The sequence below is a fragment of the Antechinus flavipes genome, chromosome 3, assembly GCF_016432865.1.
Source record: "Antechinus flavipes isolate AdamAnt ecotype Samford, QLD, Australia chromosome 3, AdamAnt_v2, whole genome shotgun sequence".
NCBI classification, from domain to species: domain Eukaryota; kingdom Metazoa; phylum Chordata; class Mammalia; order Dasyuromorphia; family Dasyuridae; genus Antechinus; species Antechinus flavipes.
This window is the reverse complement of record NC_067400.1, coordinates 174,302,746-174,317,302: the sequence shown is the minus strand read 5'-3', so window position 1 is coordinate 174,317,302 and position 14,557 is coordinate 174,302,746. Positions and strand designations below refer to the sequence as shown.

General features: G+C 37.4%; 1 protein-coding gene across 2 annotated transcripts in view; it reads left to right on the top strand.

Annotated features, from left to right (window-relative positions):
- The window catches only part of SH3RF3 (SH3 domain containing ring finger 3), a 573,569-nt gene that overhangs the window by 387,898 nt on the left and 171,114 nt on the right, over positions 1 to 14,557 (top strand). Inside the window, exon 4 of one of the 2 annotated variants that reach the window (XM_051984272.1) lies at positions 7,448 to 7,801. The exons of the other annotated variant lie outside the window; for it this stretch is intronic. Within the exon in view, the coding sequence (XP_051840232.1) occupies positions 7,448 to 7,801 (354 nt within the window). The remainder of the gene's footprint in view (positions 1 to 7,447; positions 7,802 to 14,557) is intronic. 2 annotated transcript variants of the gene reach the window in all.

The window sequence follows — 14,557 nt, the reverse complement described above, 5'->3', positions numbered from 1 at the left end:
TCTGTGAAATGGAGGATTTAATAACAACTTTACAGAGTCTTTGAGAAGATGAATAAGACATTATATGTTTATTGCTACTTGAAAGAAATAAATCATTTAAAGCCAGCACAGAGGCATTCTTCCTCTCATGTTTATGTAACAAAGCTCCCAAAGAATAGTAAGTTGTTTTTATAAAATCCTTTGAAGTTCTTGCATGAAAGGTGATGTGTGAATTGTTTCCTCTTTGTTTATTTTTCCACTTGGTCTTGGCATTTGTCAGTGCCTGGAGGCCTGCACTTCCATTTGGGCCAAGCCCTCAGGTACTGTGATCCTGTCCCCATGAACCATTCTTGGGGAACAAAGCACTGGGTTGTTTTTTTGAACTGGACAGTTTTACGAAAGCAAATGAATAGAATCATAAAATAAAGCAAAAACAAAGCAGCCAGGCTGAGTTGGAAGCAACATTTCAAAAGAAATAATCCTGGATTTAGATCACACATTTCAGCGCCTGGAGTGAGTTTTTTTTAATAAGCACCCTCTGAAAAATAGGTATTTGTAATGGAAATGCTGACAACCCTTTTGCCTTGGCAGTGTTACTGAATGCTGCTATAACATCTACCTAGTACGGCATGTGTAATCTGCTTGGTTTTACAAAGAGCTAGCATGGCCCTGGGATGAATTGATGGCTTTCTCACGCTGCTTAAATGGAGCAGATTTTTAAAAAATAAATTATCAAGGTGGCCACCAGCTGCAAATGCAGTGGAGAGCATTTGACATTTTTCCTTAACAGGATTAAATGGAATTTGCAAAACGAAGCCTGATGTTAGAATTTGTCTCCTAGTGAAATCAGAGCTCAATACTCAGAGAAGATCAACAGAGTGGAATCATGATACATGCACTCTTATATCATTCATCTTTGACTTGCAAAAAAAAAAGCTCTGAAATATATATTAAGCAATATATATTTCTAGTAGAATGTTGGAGAATAGAATGACTCTTTGACCAAATGGCAGCTAAGTGACACAATGGATAGAGCACCAAGCCTAAAGTCAGGAAGAATAATCTTTCTGAGTTCAAATCTGATCTCACCCAGACACTGGTTAAACTTGTTAACTATGTGACCCCAGGCAAATTACTTACCCCTCTTTGCCTCAGTTCCTCATCTGTAAAATGAACTGGAAAAGAAAATGGTCAAACATTACAGTATCTTTGCCAAAAATAAATAAAGACCAAAATGAAGAGTTGGACATGACTGATAGGAACTTTAAACTAATTTATGAATTCTAAACCAGTTAATTCTCAGGAACTGCTAAAAAAAAATGAGCTCTTTGTTTAGAGTTTCCATCAACAGTAATGTCCAGGTGGGCATTTTTTGCAAATGGCCTGATAGACTCTTCCTTTTGAAAGCCAGATATAAAGGAATCTCTACTGCAGCTCATTGAATAAATAGTCATCCATCCTGTACCCAAGGACTTCCAAAAAAGAAGTGCCCATTATCTTTCTATGCATTCTATTCCAAATTTGGATTACTGTAATTGATAGGAAGTTTGTGCTGACATCAGGCCTATGTTTCCCTCTGCAACATTTACCCACTGCTTCTGGTTCTGGCCTCTGGAAAGCAAATCTAGTGCCTTCTCTCTATAACAATCCTTCACATATTTGTAGAAAATTATCATGTTCTGGCTATCCAAATACTGTCCATTCTTCAAAGACTATAAAGTGTCCTCCATAATGCCTGAGTACTCAGACTTTCATTACCTTGCCCTTTTTGAAAATGTAATTATATTTATATAGCATACAAGGTATTGCTTAATTACATACTAACTTATTTCTCCAATGAGACTGTAAATTTCCAAAGATCAGAAGCAATGTCTTAATTTCTGTATCTCTCAAGTACCTAATTCAATGCTGGCATTAGTTAGTGATTGGCAAATCTTTGACTGAATGAAGTGGGAAGTGTCAAAGCCCTCTAGGAAGAAGTTGTAGATTCTGGGAAAAGGCTCCAAGTTAAGTATGCCAGTTGGAAAAAAAGTGTTATCACTCTCCATCCTTGAGAAGCCTGGACAGCATCTCTTGCCACTACCCGTGGGAATTTGAATGAAAAAGTATAGGATTTTTTTTATTCAAGCAATGATTATTGGGGAGCAATGAAAGGAAGGTAGCAGTTATAGATTAATATAGGAAATCATTGGCTGGCCTATATTTTCATGAGATTATATAATTAGAGACTTAGGGGAAATGGCATCTAATCCTTATTTTGCAGATAAGAAAACAGGCTCAAAGAATTTAAAAGATTTGCCTAAGGTCAAATAGGTGGCAGATAATATAAGTAGGATTAAAACCCAAATTTCATTCTTCTAAACTCAGAACTCTGTGTGCTATTTCTGATACTATTTCCTTCTTTTTTTTTTTTTTTTTTTTTTTTTAAGGAAAAGCTCGAGGCAGCTAGGTGAGACAGTGGATAGAGAACCAGCCCTGAAGTCAGGAAGATCTGAGTTCAAATGTGACCTCAGACATTTAACATATCCTGACTGACCCTGGGCAAGTCACTTAACCCCAATTGCCTCAGTAAAAAAAAAAAAAAAAAAAAAAGGAAAAGTTCTTCAGTCCAAAAATCTCTTGGCCCAATAAGGATGAAGTAGAGGGTTGAATAAATTGCTAGTTCACCTACTATCCTATCAACTCATGGGAAATCAGCCTTCTTCCATAAAGGATTTTTACCTCTCAAACTTTAACACTCACTGAAAGTTCTCTTCCTGAAGAGAGAAAAACAACATCTTATCATGTAGAGTATGCTAAACTTATCAGAAAGATCCATGCTCATCTGGAATTATGCCCCAAAAGTTATCAAACTGTGCATACCCTTTGATCCAGCAGTGTTTCTATTGGGCTTATATCCCAAAGAAATACTAAAGAAGGGAAAGGGACCTGTATGTGCAAGAATGTTTGTGGCAGCCCTGTTTGTAGTGGCTAGAAACTGGAAATTGAGTGGATGCCCATCAATTGGAGAATGGCTGGGTAAATTGTGGTATGTGAATGTTATGGAATATTATTGTTCTGTAAGAAATGACCAGGAGGATGAATACAGAGAGGACTGGCGAGACTTACATGAACTGATGCTGAGTGAAATGAGCAGAACCAGGAGATCATTATATACCTCAACAAGGATACTGTATGAGGATGTATTCTGATGGAAGTGGATCTCTTCAATAAAGAGAGCTAATTCAGTTTCAATGGATCAAGGACGGACAGAAGTAGCTACACCCAAAGAAAGAACACTGGGAAATGAATATAAACTGCTTGCATTTTTGTTTTTCTTCCTGTATTATTTTTACCTTCTGAATCCAATTCTTCTTGTGCAACAAGAGAATGATTCAGTTCTGCACACATATATTGTATCTAGGATATACTGTGACATATTTAACATATGCCATCTAGGGGAGGGGGTGGAGGGAGGGAGGGAAAAAATCGGAACAGAAGTGAGTGCAAGGGATAATCTTGTAAAAAATTACCCTGGCATGGGTTCTGTCAATAAAAAAAGTTATTATAAAATTTTAAAAAAAGAAAGAAAGAAAGAAAGAAAGAAAGAAAAATCCATGCTCAAATCTTGTCTCAGCTACTTACTATCTGGGTGATCTTAAGGCAAATCACTTATGGGGATCAAATGAAATGACCTATGTAAAGTGCATTGTGCTTTTAAGTATGTGTCCATTGTCGTTATTGTTACTGCCATGGCTTTGGAGTTAGAATTATCTCTAGGCAGACTCATGAAGTAATCTCTTTGATGCCTTTTCTTCCATTATTCCTTCTTTCCTTTGAGTGAATCCCTCCCTCAAGAGCCCTAAGACTCTCATGTTGATTCCTGGCTGTCATACCTATTCAGTTCCTTCTTCCCTGTTCCTTCTTAACTCTTTGATCATCAGTCCATACTCTAGATCATATCCCAAACTTACTAGACTCATGTCTTATTCTCCCAAAGCTTTTCAAATTGGTTTCCATGGAACCAATTAACTTTTTAGTTTAACATAAATCATAGTATCTTAGGACTGTAAGGAAGCTCAGAGATCATGTGACTTTCTCTCTTATCCTACAGATGAAGATATCAAGATTGAAAAAAGGATCAATGGTTTGCACAAGGTCACCTAGTTAGTCCATGGCTAGGTTAAGACTAGATGCTCCCTTTCCTGACTTTGAAATAAAATTAGAGAGGACCCAGGAAAATATAACTCAAATGGAAGATCAACCTTGCTTGTTTTCTGCAGTGTTTTTTTGTGGACTATAGATCATGGGGAAAAAACCCTGCAAGTCCACACCTTTCATTTAAAGAAGAAAAAATTAAGTCTCGGAGAGATAGAGTAGGTAACCCAAGTTTAAGTAACAAAGCTAGGATTAGGACCCAAGCCTTCTGATTCCAAATTCATTGTTTCTTCCAACATATTGTATTTGCCATTAGGTAGCTGTTTCTAAGATGTGCTTGTTTTGCTAATAGAATATACCTGCAAAAAAGAAGGAAGGAAGGAGGGAAGAAAAGAAGGAAGGAAGGAAGAAAAGAAGGAAGGAAGGAGAGAGTGGTTTTAAGAATTTTTTATTACTATGTATTTATATTTCATTAAAATTTAAGCTACTTGAGAGTAGCTTCATTTTTGTTAGTGTATCCTTGATATTTAATAACTTCTTATTGAGTGATATTTTAAATTGGATATTCCATAGGCATGTCAAACTCAACATGTCCAAAACATAGCTCATTGTCACCTATCCCCAAAGCCTATTCTTCTAAAATTCTCTGTTTCTCTCAAGAATACCATCTTTCTAGATTTAAACCTTAGCATTATCCTTGATTAATCATTCTTATTCATCTCACATATCCATTGTGTTAAATTGTTTTCAGTCATGTCTGACTTTTCATTACTCTTTGAGATTTTCTTGGTCAAAATATTGGAGTGGTTTATCATTTTCTTCTCCAGCTCATGTTGCAGATGAAGAAGCTGAGGGAAACATGATTAACAGTCACATATATAATAAATATCTGAGGCCATTTTTGAATCCAGGTCTTCCTGACTCCAGACCCAGTAACTCCACCACATAACTGCCCTACAAATCCAATCACTTGTTAAATTGTGGCACTTTTTTTTTTATCTCCATGACTTTTCTCTGTCTCCTTCTGTCTATTCATATAATTCATATAATTTTCTACTCTCTGGTAGGGCTGTATCTCTTTCCTCTAGGCATAATAATGATTAATTTCTCATGTAAATAATCCCCCAGTTACAAAAAAATAAAGATGAAAACATTAGAAGTAGTTAGAATGTACATTCCTCTCCCCCATGAACCTTATCTCCTCTAGAGCCTATATAGTTACTCCCTAGAAAATTCTGGGGGATTTTAGAGGGCCAGCCCTCTTGTGGATTTGCACAATCTCTATAACTCTCAAAATTAGTAAAATTCTAAAACAAAAATCCCATACATTGTAATCCTGGCCCTTGATGTTCCTTTGATCTGGCTTTTGCTTGGTCCTAGGATTACTCCAGCTGACTCAGGACCTCAGAATTCTTCAAGAATTCCTCCTTTTCATTCATGGAAATTTTGTCCAAGAACTTAATATTATCCTATATCACTAATTTATAGTTATACAATAGTAGTATTTCTGTATTTTAATTCATCTTGTAATGAAATTGTCCTTTTGACCTTGGATTGAGCCACATTGAAACATCAGGAAGAAAAGGCTGGTGGTTTATAATAGTCAGTATACATTTATTAAGCATCTGCTATGCTTCCGGCATTGTGCTTAGTGCTAGGAATACAAAGAAGGTTAAAAGACAGAACCTGCCCTGCTCATAATCTAATGTGGAAAACAACATGCCATTTTCTATGTAAAACCATGCTATATCCAGGATAAATTGGGAAAAATTAATGGAGGAAAGGCATTAGAATTAAAAATGTTTGGGAAAGTCTAGAGGGGTAAAATTTGAGTTGGAAGTAGGTGGGATTTTAACTGGAACTTGAAGGTAGCTAAGGAAGCCAGGAGGCAGAGATGAAGAGGGAGGGTGCTTTAAATTTAAGAAACAGTTGATGAAAATACCCACAGTCAGAAGATAGAGAGTCTTGTGGGAAGAATAGCAAAGGGTCCAATATTATTGAATCTCAAGAATATGGTGGGGGCTTATAAAAACATTGGAAAGTTTGGGGAGAGAGGGCCAGAACAAGTTATAAAAGACTTTGATTACCAGAGAATTTTATTTTAAAAGGACTTTTTAAAGCTACACAATACCACTTATGCTCCAGAAAATACTCACTTTTATTCACTTATTGTTCCAGGGGTCCTCAAACTTTTTAAATAGGGGGCCAGTTCATTGTCCCTCAGACTGTTGGAGGGCCGGACTACAGTAAAAACAACAACTTTGTTTTGTGGGCCTTTAAGTAAAGAAACTTCATAGCCCTGGGTGAGGGGGATAATCATCCTCAGCTGCCGCATCTGGCCCACGGGCTGTAGTTTGAGGACCCCTGGAGTCATTTTTCAGTAGTATCCAACTCTTTGTGACCCCATTTGGAGTTTTGTTTTTGTTTGTTTGATTTTTGGCAAAAACACTGAAGTGGTTTACCACTTCCTTCTCTAATTCATTTTACAGATAAGGAAACCAAGGAAGTTAAATTAACTAAATCCCAGAATCCCATCTTGTTCCAACATTCTAGAGCTAAGTCAGACTCTTATACTTCATTATGTGACCAGAAAGGCCATTTTAGAGAATATAGGAGCAGTGTTTCTCATAATTACCCTTTCTTGGCTTACTACTGAAAGTCAAAATTTTTTACTCCTAAAATCACAACATTCAGATCAAAACTCCTGGACTCTTCATAATGAACCTTAGAAGGTTAAATCATCAAATTTTCCTTAAGTGATCCAAAACTTTAAAAGGCTAGCCCTAAAAGCTGCTAGATAGGATAGAGAGAGTTCACTGAAGCATACCTTCAAATCAAACATTCAGAATATGTCTGACAACTTTCACTGTTTGGTTAGCCGCTGTATTTTCCTGGATGATGGTATCTCGTCCCTCCCTGTCTTTGCTCATCTCTTGAGCCTAGTGCATCTGAATCACAGATCACATAGTAAAAGATTTGAATAAAACCCAGTAGTGCCTTAAAAAAGAAAGAAAGGAAATCTTATCTGTTCTATAAGTGTCTTGCTTTCTGTTACAGGTCCATAGCCTTAATGGGAGTGCAGCTCCTCTAGAAAACTTTTCAATAAAATCTATAGATGTCATTTCATTTTTTTTTTTTAGGTCTTTTTATTTTTTACCATAGCACTTGTGCTGGATCAGGCTTCTAGAAAAAGTTGACTCTTTTGGAGACTTTGCCAGTATCTTTTTAAAAATGCTAATAGAGAAAGGGAGAGAGTACAAAAAGCTGGAAATAGCATGTGACAATCATTTAATGTTCCCCCTCCCCCCTTTTTTTCCCCTCTTGCACTCAGCTCAACGAATCCGCCAAACAGCTTATTGAGATGGACAAGACATGCTTAGCTGCTGCATCTGGCTGCGATGTCTCCCTGCCATCTGACACCAACATGGCAGGCAATCTGGCCCAGTGTTCTACCTTAAGCAGCTCGGGAGCAGTCAGTGCCATTCAGCGGCGTATCGATGGCAAGAAGAATGCCAAGAAACGCCACTCCTTCACTGCCCTCAGTATGACGCACAAATCCTCCCAGGCTATGAGCAATAGGCATTCCATGGAAATTAGTGCTCCTGTTTTGATCAGCTCTAGTGATCCCCGGGCTGCTACCAGAATTGGAGAGTTGGCTCACCTTTCATCCAGTGCTCCAGCCCAGGTAACAACAAGAGATCATGGTAATACTGAGCTGGGGTAGTGATAGGATCAGATCAATGGCTCCCCTCATGGGGGTTAGGCAGAGGTGCTGAGGGGACGTAGGACTTGCTGAACATATTTTTATGCATGCCTTCATTTTGGGAGCTTACTCCTCATCTTCATTCCCATTACCCGCTGCTAAAGAATGATAAAGATAGGCAAGCATAAATTGATGGAATTGGGCCTCCATAAGCAGGGTTTCTGGCAGGATAGGATGAATTTCCAGAGGAATAGTGTTTATTTCAATTGTTCTAGCATGGTGTAGCTTAATGGAAAGGACAGTCTTCTTTTTGCTACATTCCAGCTCCATAGATGCTTTATTGGTATTAAATATGATTCTGTTGATTCTGAGCCTATCACAAACTCTTCTGTAAATTCCATTATGAGGCAAATGGCCTCTATAATTTCTTTCAGGTTGAAAGACAATAGATAAGATCCATCCCATGATATTGTCCTTCCTCCTACCGCTGTTTTTCTTATTATCGTGGTTATTGAGCTCAAACACTAAGATTTTGGGTTTCAGTTACCACTTTAAAAATTATTCTTGGTCAATGGAAACGAGAGCTTTTACCTGAATTGTCTCCCTGGTCCTCTTCCCTCCAATGAGATGTCTTCCTGACCCTCTGCTATCACACAAACAGAATACAGGAAATTTGGTGGCTTTTAATTTCAACCTTTCCTTAACTGGGTCATTCTAAGCTACATGGACAGTTTCAGAGAAAAAAATCTCAAACCCAAATTGTTTTCGAATAGACAATAATTAGGGCAGTAAAGATGGCTCAGTGGACAAAGTACTGAAACTGAAGTCAGGAGGACCTGAGCTCAACTGTGACCTCAGACATTTAATACTTACTAGTTGTATGACCCTGGGCAAATCAATCAACCCCAATTGCCTAGCCAAAAAAAAAAAAAAAAGAAAGAAAGAAAGAAAAAGAAAATGGACAATACTGGCAGGAAAAGGGAAAGTTTTGTTCATTTTGGTTTGAGTGAGTGGGGAAGGAGAAGGGAGGGAAGAAGAAGAAAAAAGAAGGTGAAAAAAAAGGAAGAAAGCCAAGAAAAAGATGGGAGAGCCAGTTGTCTCTCCCCCTTTTCATACAAAACATGAATTATTTTTAGAGCCTGAGTAAACAATTTGGAATGAGAGAGTCCCCTCCTATGTCTGCCTAATTGTTGGTCATTTTGGAAGATGTTTGCAAGATCACAGATTTAAAGCAACATGGAATTGTGTTGCTATCTCTATGTACTGGTTGAACTGAAAAGACCAATATCCTTTTAGAGATCCCTTTCAAACTAGAGGCAAAGAAGGTAAATGGAATCTCTTGTCTAGTTTTTCTGTTATTCCCCAAAGGGGAATGGAGAAAAGCTAAAAGAGAGAAACTTCTGTGTCCTGTTCTTCTGAATTACAACTCTCTACTGCTGCTCTGACTAGTCACTTGCTTTTCTCATTTTCTCTCACCTTGAGTAGCTTGCTAAATTCTGATTGTGAATTAATGTTTCTCAAGCATCTGGAAATAGCCAAGGCTGAAAGTCACCGGAACAAATGTGAAGTGTGGTTTCCAGTCAATGATAAAAGATAAATTGGTGATATTTGAGCTCCTCTCCTCCAAGAATGGCTTCTGTCAAGATAGGATGAATGTCCAGAGGAATAGTGTTAATTTCAGTTGGGCTGGCATAATATACCCTAGTGAAAAGAACAATAAACTTAGAAATCTTGGCGCTGCCAGCTACCAGCAGTGTGACCTTTTCAAATCACCCTTACTGAGTTTGCTGCCTTACCTACAAAGTGGAAAAATAGCAATGATACAAGCTTTTTCACAGAAAGTAGCTATTCATTTCAAGTGAAATTATATATGTGAAAGTATTTTTAATTCTAAAAATATGGTAGGCAACAGAATGCATTAGAAAAGGTGCTGAATTTGACTTCACTTGACTTAACCTGATTTGACGAGCACTTGACTTGAGAGTTAGGGACCTGTTTCAAATCCTACCTCTGACAATTAATGACTGGTTGACCCATGAGCAATTTATCTCAGTGGATCTCAATTTCCGCATCTGTGGAATGAAGGGATCAGATTAGCTGGCTTCTAAAGTCCCGTCTAACTCTAGATTGATAATCCTGTGACCTTGGTTCAATTAATTTTCCTGCACAGATGAACTTGAACAAGTGATTATCAAACATGTCGCCATGTTATCAATCATGCTGTTATCAAACATGCTGCAAGCCACATGCCCACAACACTCTTGAGTGTTACCATAACTAGAAATAAATGAAATTAAATTGGGGAATATTTAACAAAATAAATAAAAATAGAATACAACCTAAATACAATATAGATTCTGTTAATTTGTGTTTTTTAAGTTGATGTGTAATGATCTGGGACACATTTCTATTTGAGTGTGACAGTACTGATTTAAACTCTCTGGGACTGAGTTCCTCCTCTATAAAAATGCAAGGCTTCAATCATAAAAGATCCAAATGCCAGATTTAGAGATGCCAGCTCTAAATCTATGCTCCTATACAATATAAATGCAAACTATTATGCTTTAGTGTTTTCCTTTTCAGTGCTGAGCAGTCAGCAGAGTTTTGGATCCTAAGATCAAGACAAGTCAACTAGCACTTAATAATAAGCATCTACCATGTGCCAAGCATTGTGCTAAGATGAGGATTCAAAAAGAAGCAAAAACCCCAGTCCCTTTTCTCAAGAACTCAGAGTCTAATGGGGGAGATATTATGCAAGCAACAATATATAAACAAAACACAAACAGGATAAATCGGAGATCATGTTGGAAGGAAGATGAATTCAAGTGAGCTAATTGCCTTTCTAGTCGCAATAGACAAGCTAAGGCTATTAACTCTAAGAGAAAAGGCAGGTGGAGGAGAGGATAAGAATTTAGAAGTTCTAAAAACATGGAAAACCTGAACTTGTCCATCTCCTACTCACAGATCCAGCGTCTTACAAGTTTTACAGCTTAAAGGTCCAAACATTTTTGGACCCATATAATAAACTGAGGACAAAGGGAATTTTTCCTTAGGGTTGATGTGTAATCTTGAATATTCTATAAATGAAAGTAAGAGCCACATTGATGAACTGGAAGGCAATATAAGCTTAGAGGACATTTCCAATACAAACACAGATAAATAAATAAATATATTTATATATTATATATTATATATATCAGGACTTTAGTTACTGGAACTCTGAGCCATAACAAAAGTGAAGAAGACATTCCAGTCATGTGGAATGATCTGAATAAAGAAAGAGAGGTGAGAAATGATCATACACAATAGGCTGATCTGACTTGATTTAGAGTACCTGAAGGATAAAAATATTCAGTAAGCTAGGAAGGGTGTGTGTGTGTGTGTGTGTGTGTGTGTGTGTGTGTGTGTGTGTGTTTATATGTTCAGTCATGTCTGAATCTTCATGACCCCATTTGGGGTTTTCTTGACAAAGATACTGGAATGGTTTGCCATTTCCAGCTCATTTAACAAATAAGGAAACTGAGGTAAACAGGATCAAGTGACATGCCCAGGGCATTCAGCTAATGAATGAGGCAAGATTAAAACTCAAGAAAATGAGTCTTTCTGCCTCCAGACCTAGAACTCTATTTACCGTGCTACCTAAAGGTCTTAAAAAAAAAAAAAAAAAAGCTTTTTATTTTCAAAACATATGCATAAGTAGTCTTCAACATTCACCTTTCAAAACCTTGTGTTCCATTTTTTTCTCCCTTCCTCCCTTCTCCCCTACCCCCTCCTTACATAGGAAATAATCTAATATGTAGTAAACATGTGCAATTTTTATATACATATTTTCACAATTATGCTGCACAAGAAAAATCAGATCAAAAAGAGAAAAAAAATGAGAAAGAAAAGAAAATGCAAACAAACAACAACAGTAACAAAAGTGAAAATATTATGTTGTGATCCACATTCAGTCTCCACAGTTCTCTCTCTGGATGCACATAGCTCTCTTCATCACAAAACTATTGGAACTGGCCTGAATTATTTTCCTCTTGAAAAGAACCATGAACATCAGAGCTCATTGATACATAATCTTGTTTTTCTCTTAGTTCTGCTCACTTCACTTAGCATCTGTTCATGTAAGACTTTCTAGGCCTTTCTTAAATCATCTTGCTGATCACTTCTTATAGAAGAATAATATTCCATTCATATGCCATAACTTATTCAGCCATTCCTCAGTTTCTAGTACCTTGTCACTACAAAAAGGGCTGCCACAAACATTTTTTGTACGTGTGGGTCCTTTCCTTTTTTTAATGATCTCTTTGGGATACAGGCCTAGTAAAAACATTGCTGGATCAAAGGGTATAGCTCTTCGATAACCTTTTGCTCTCCAAAATGATTGGATCAGTTCACAACTCCACCAACAATATATTAGTCTCCCCTTTTTTCCACATCTCCTTCAAAATTCATCATTATCTTTTCCTGTCATTCTAGCCAGTCTGAGAGGTGTATAGTGCCAAGGGGTCTTAAGATCAAGCCGAGGAGGTTGTATTTTATATTAGAGATCATTGACAGCCACTTGGGTGAGTTTCATGAACAGGAAAATATGAGTGATCAGATCTGTGCTTTAGGAATATCAGTTTACTTTCTGGATTGAAGATGGATTGCTGTGGGAGAAAGATTGAAATTAAATTTGTTGTGCTAAGATGAATCCATGAGAATTTCCTACCTACAGAAAAACACCAAAGAAAGGGCCACCTTACAGTTCTTTTGCTCCCCAATCCACTTTCACTTTTAAATTATGTTCCTTACTTGAGATATAAATTCAAGAGCTGTCATCTTTTCATTTTTCCTTAGGGTTCTCAGTAAAGGAAGAAAGCAGAGATTTTTGCATACCTTGTCAGATATTTCCCATTATTTTATAGGAAGGAAAGTCAGAAATCATGTTAGGACAACCCCTGCTACCCTCCTGCCACGTGCATTTTGTTCAGGTCTTTTCCCAGTGACATTCTATGCAGTCCTGTAGATCTGGCTGTCTACACTAATATGAAGGTTTTTTTCTCTCTTTTCACCTCTATCTCCCTGTTTTCCCAATCATTTGTTTTCCTCTAAGGAAAGTGACTATTTTCACAGCAGTTGTGATGTTTGCTATACATCAGAGGCAATATGCATAATGGATAGAGAGATAGGTTTGTAGTCATGAAGCTCTGGACTTTTGGCCAACCTCACACATTCAACAGCTCTATGACATTGAGAAAGTCACAAAATTCTGAGCCTTGGTTTCTTTATCTAAGTATTACTAAACAGCACCTATCTCAAAGACTATTGTGAGGATGGACTATAGAATGTTGTGCAAACCTTATCACACTATATAGATATCTGCTTTCAAAGACAGAAAGGTCTCTTAGTCCCTCAATGTCTGAGGATGTCCCCCCATCCAATAGGGACCTTGACACTCCCTCCCTCCTGCTCTCCTTCCAATAATTGTACAGAATCACTACCACAGCTGTGAGTGTGAAGCAAAAATCCAGTTTTGTCAAAGCTATCGATTTTCATTGAGATTGCTTGAGGTACGTGTGTATGTTTCTCATAAAAAAAAAAAAAGCAGTTTCCATTTCCTCCTCTTTCCCTTTTTTCCCTTAATTATTCACTTGATGTGAAAAGCAGGGTGGGGAGTGTGCAGTGAGGCTCACTTGGGTGATTCTGTTGCCTGTTTTTCCTCCTTTGCATTTGTGCCAGCAGTAAATGCCCTTCCTTTGTGAGACATGCCAGGGGCTACAGAGACCAGTCCTTCATGTTGTAATCCTTCGCTGTTGCCAAAATTAGTCAGCAAGGGAAAATCCAGGTCGTCTAAAGGCATGTCGTTTTTGGTGAGTGCCAAATAGCAGATAACCATGGCAACCCATCCAGTTCTCTCTTCATCCTGGGCCAGTCTCTTTTTGGAAAAGGGGAGACTACAGACTACAGGTGCAGAATAAGGCATATGCTGTCACACATGCTCAGTGCATCCGTTCGTTTTGCTTAATTGTACTTCTTTGTAACACTATAAAGTTGGGATCCGGCTGGACCTCTGATAGAGAAATTCCTAAATGAGGAGACTTTCTCTTCCAATATAGGTCTGTAACTTAGAACAACAAGTAGCTGTGACTTCAGGGACAAATTTTTTTAATAGATTTTAGAGATGGGACTTGAACCCAGAATTTCCTGACTTCAAACCCAGTTCTCTAGTCATTATAATACAATGCCTTTCTCTTTGTTATAGGGGAGATTTATATGAAGGGGAAGATTAAAAAATAGAAGTCGTTTTAAAAATCATAATTAATAAAATATTTACAAATTATGAGGAATGAGAGAGCCTCACCTTGATCATGATAATAATAACTATCAGTCAAGATTTATACTGAATGTAGGGTTCTAATCAGCATTGTATTTGTTGGTTGGAGAAGAGAAGCCAAAATTATCTGCTGATAAGTTGTTTAATATGGTTAAAATTGTCCATGATCCTGCTGGCTAAGTTAAAATCCAATAAAATTAATCTTTCTTAAGATTCCACCTGATCATATCATTCCTAGTTCCAAAACCCTTTGATGCCCTCTGTGTATAAATATATATATATATACACAAATATATGTATACACACACACACACACACACATAAAGCCCATTTTCTGCTCAGGGAAGTTACAGTCCTTTTCCCAATATTCCAGATCTTCCTCAACCTGGTACCATACTAATTCATATTACTGCCCTCTACATACT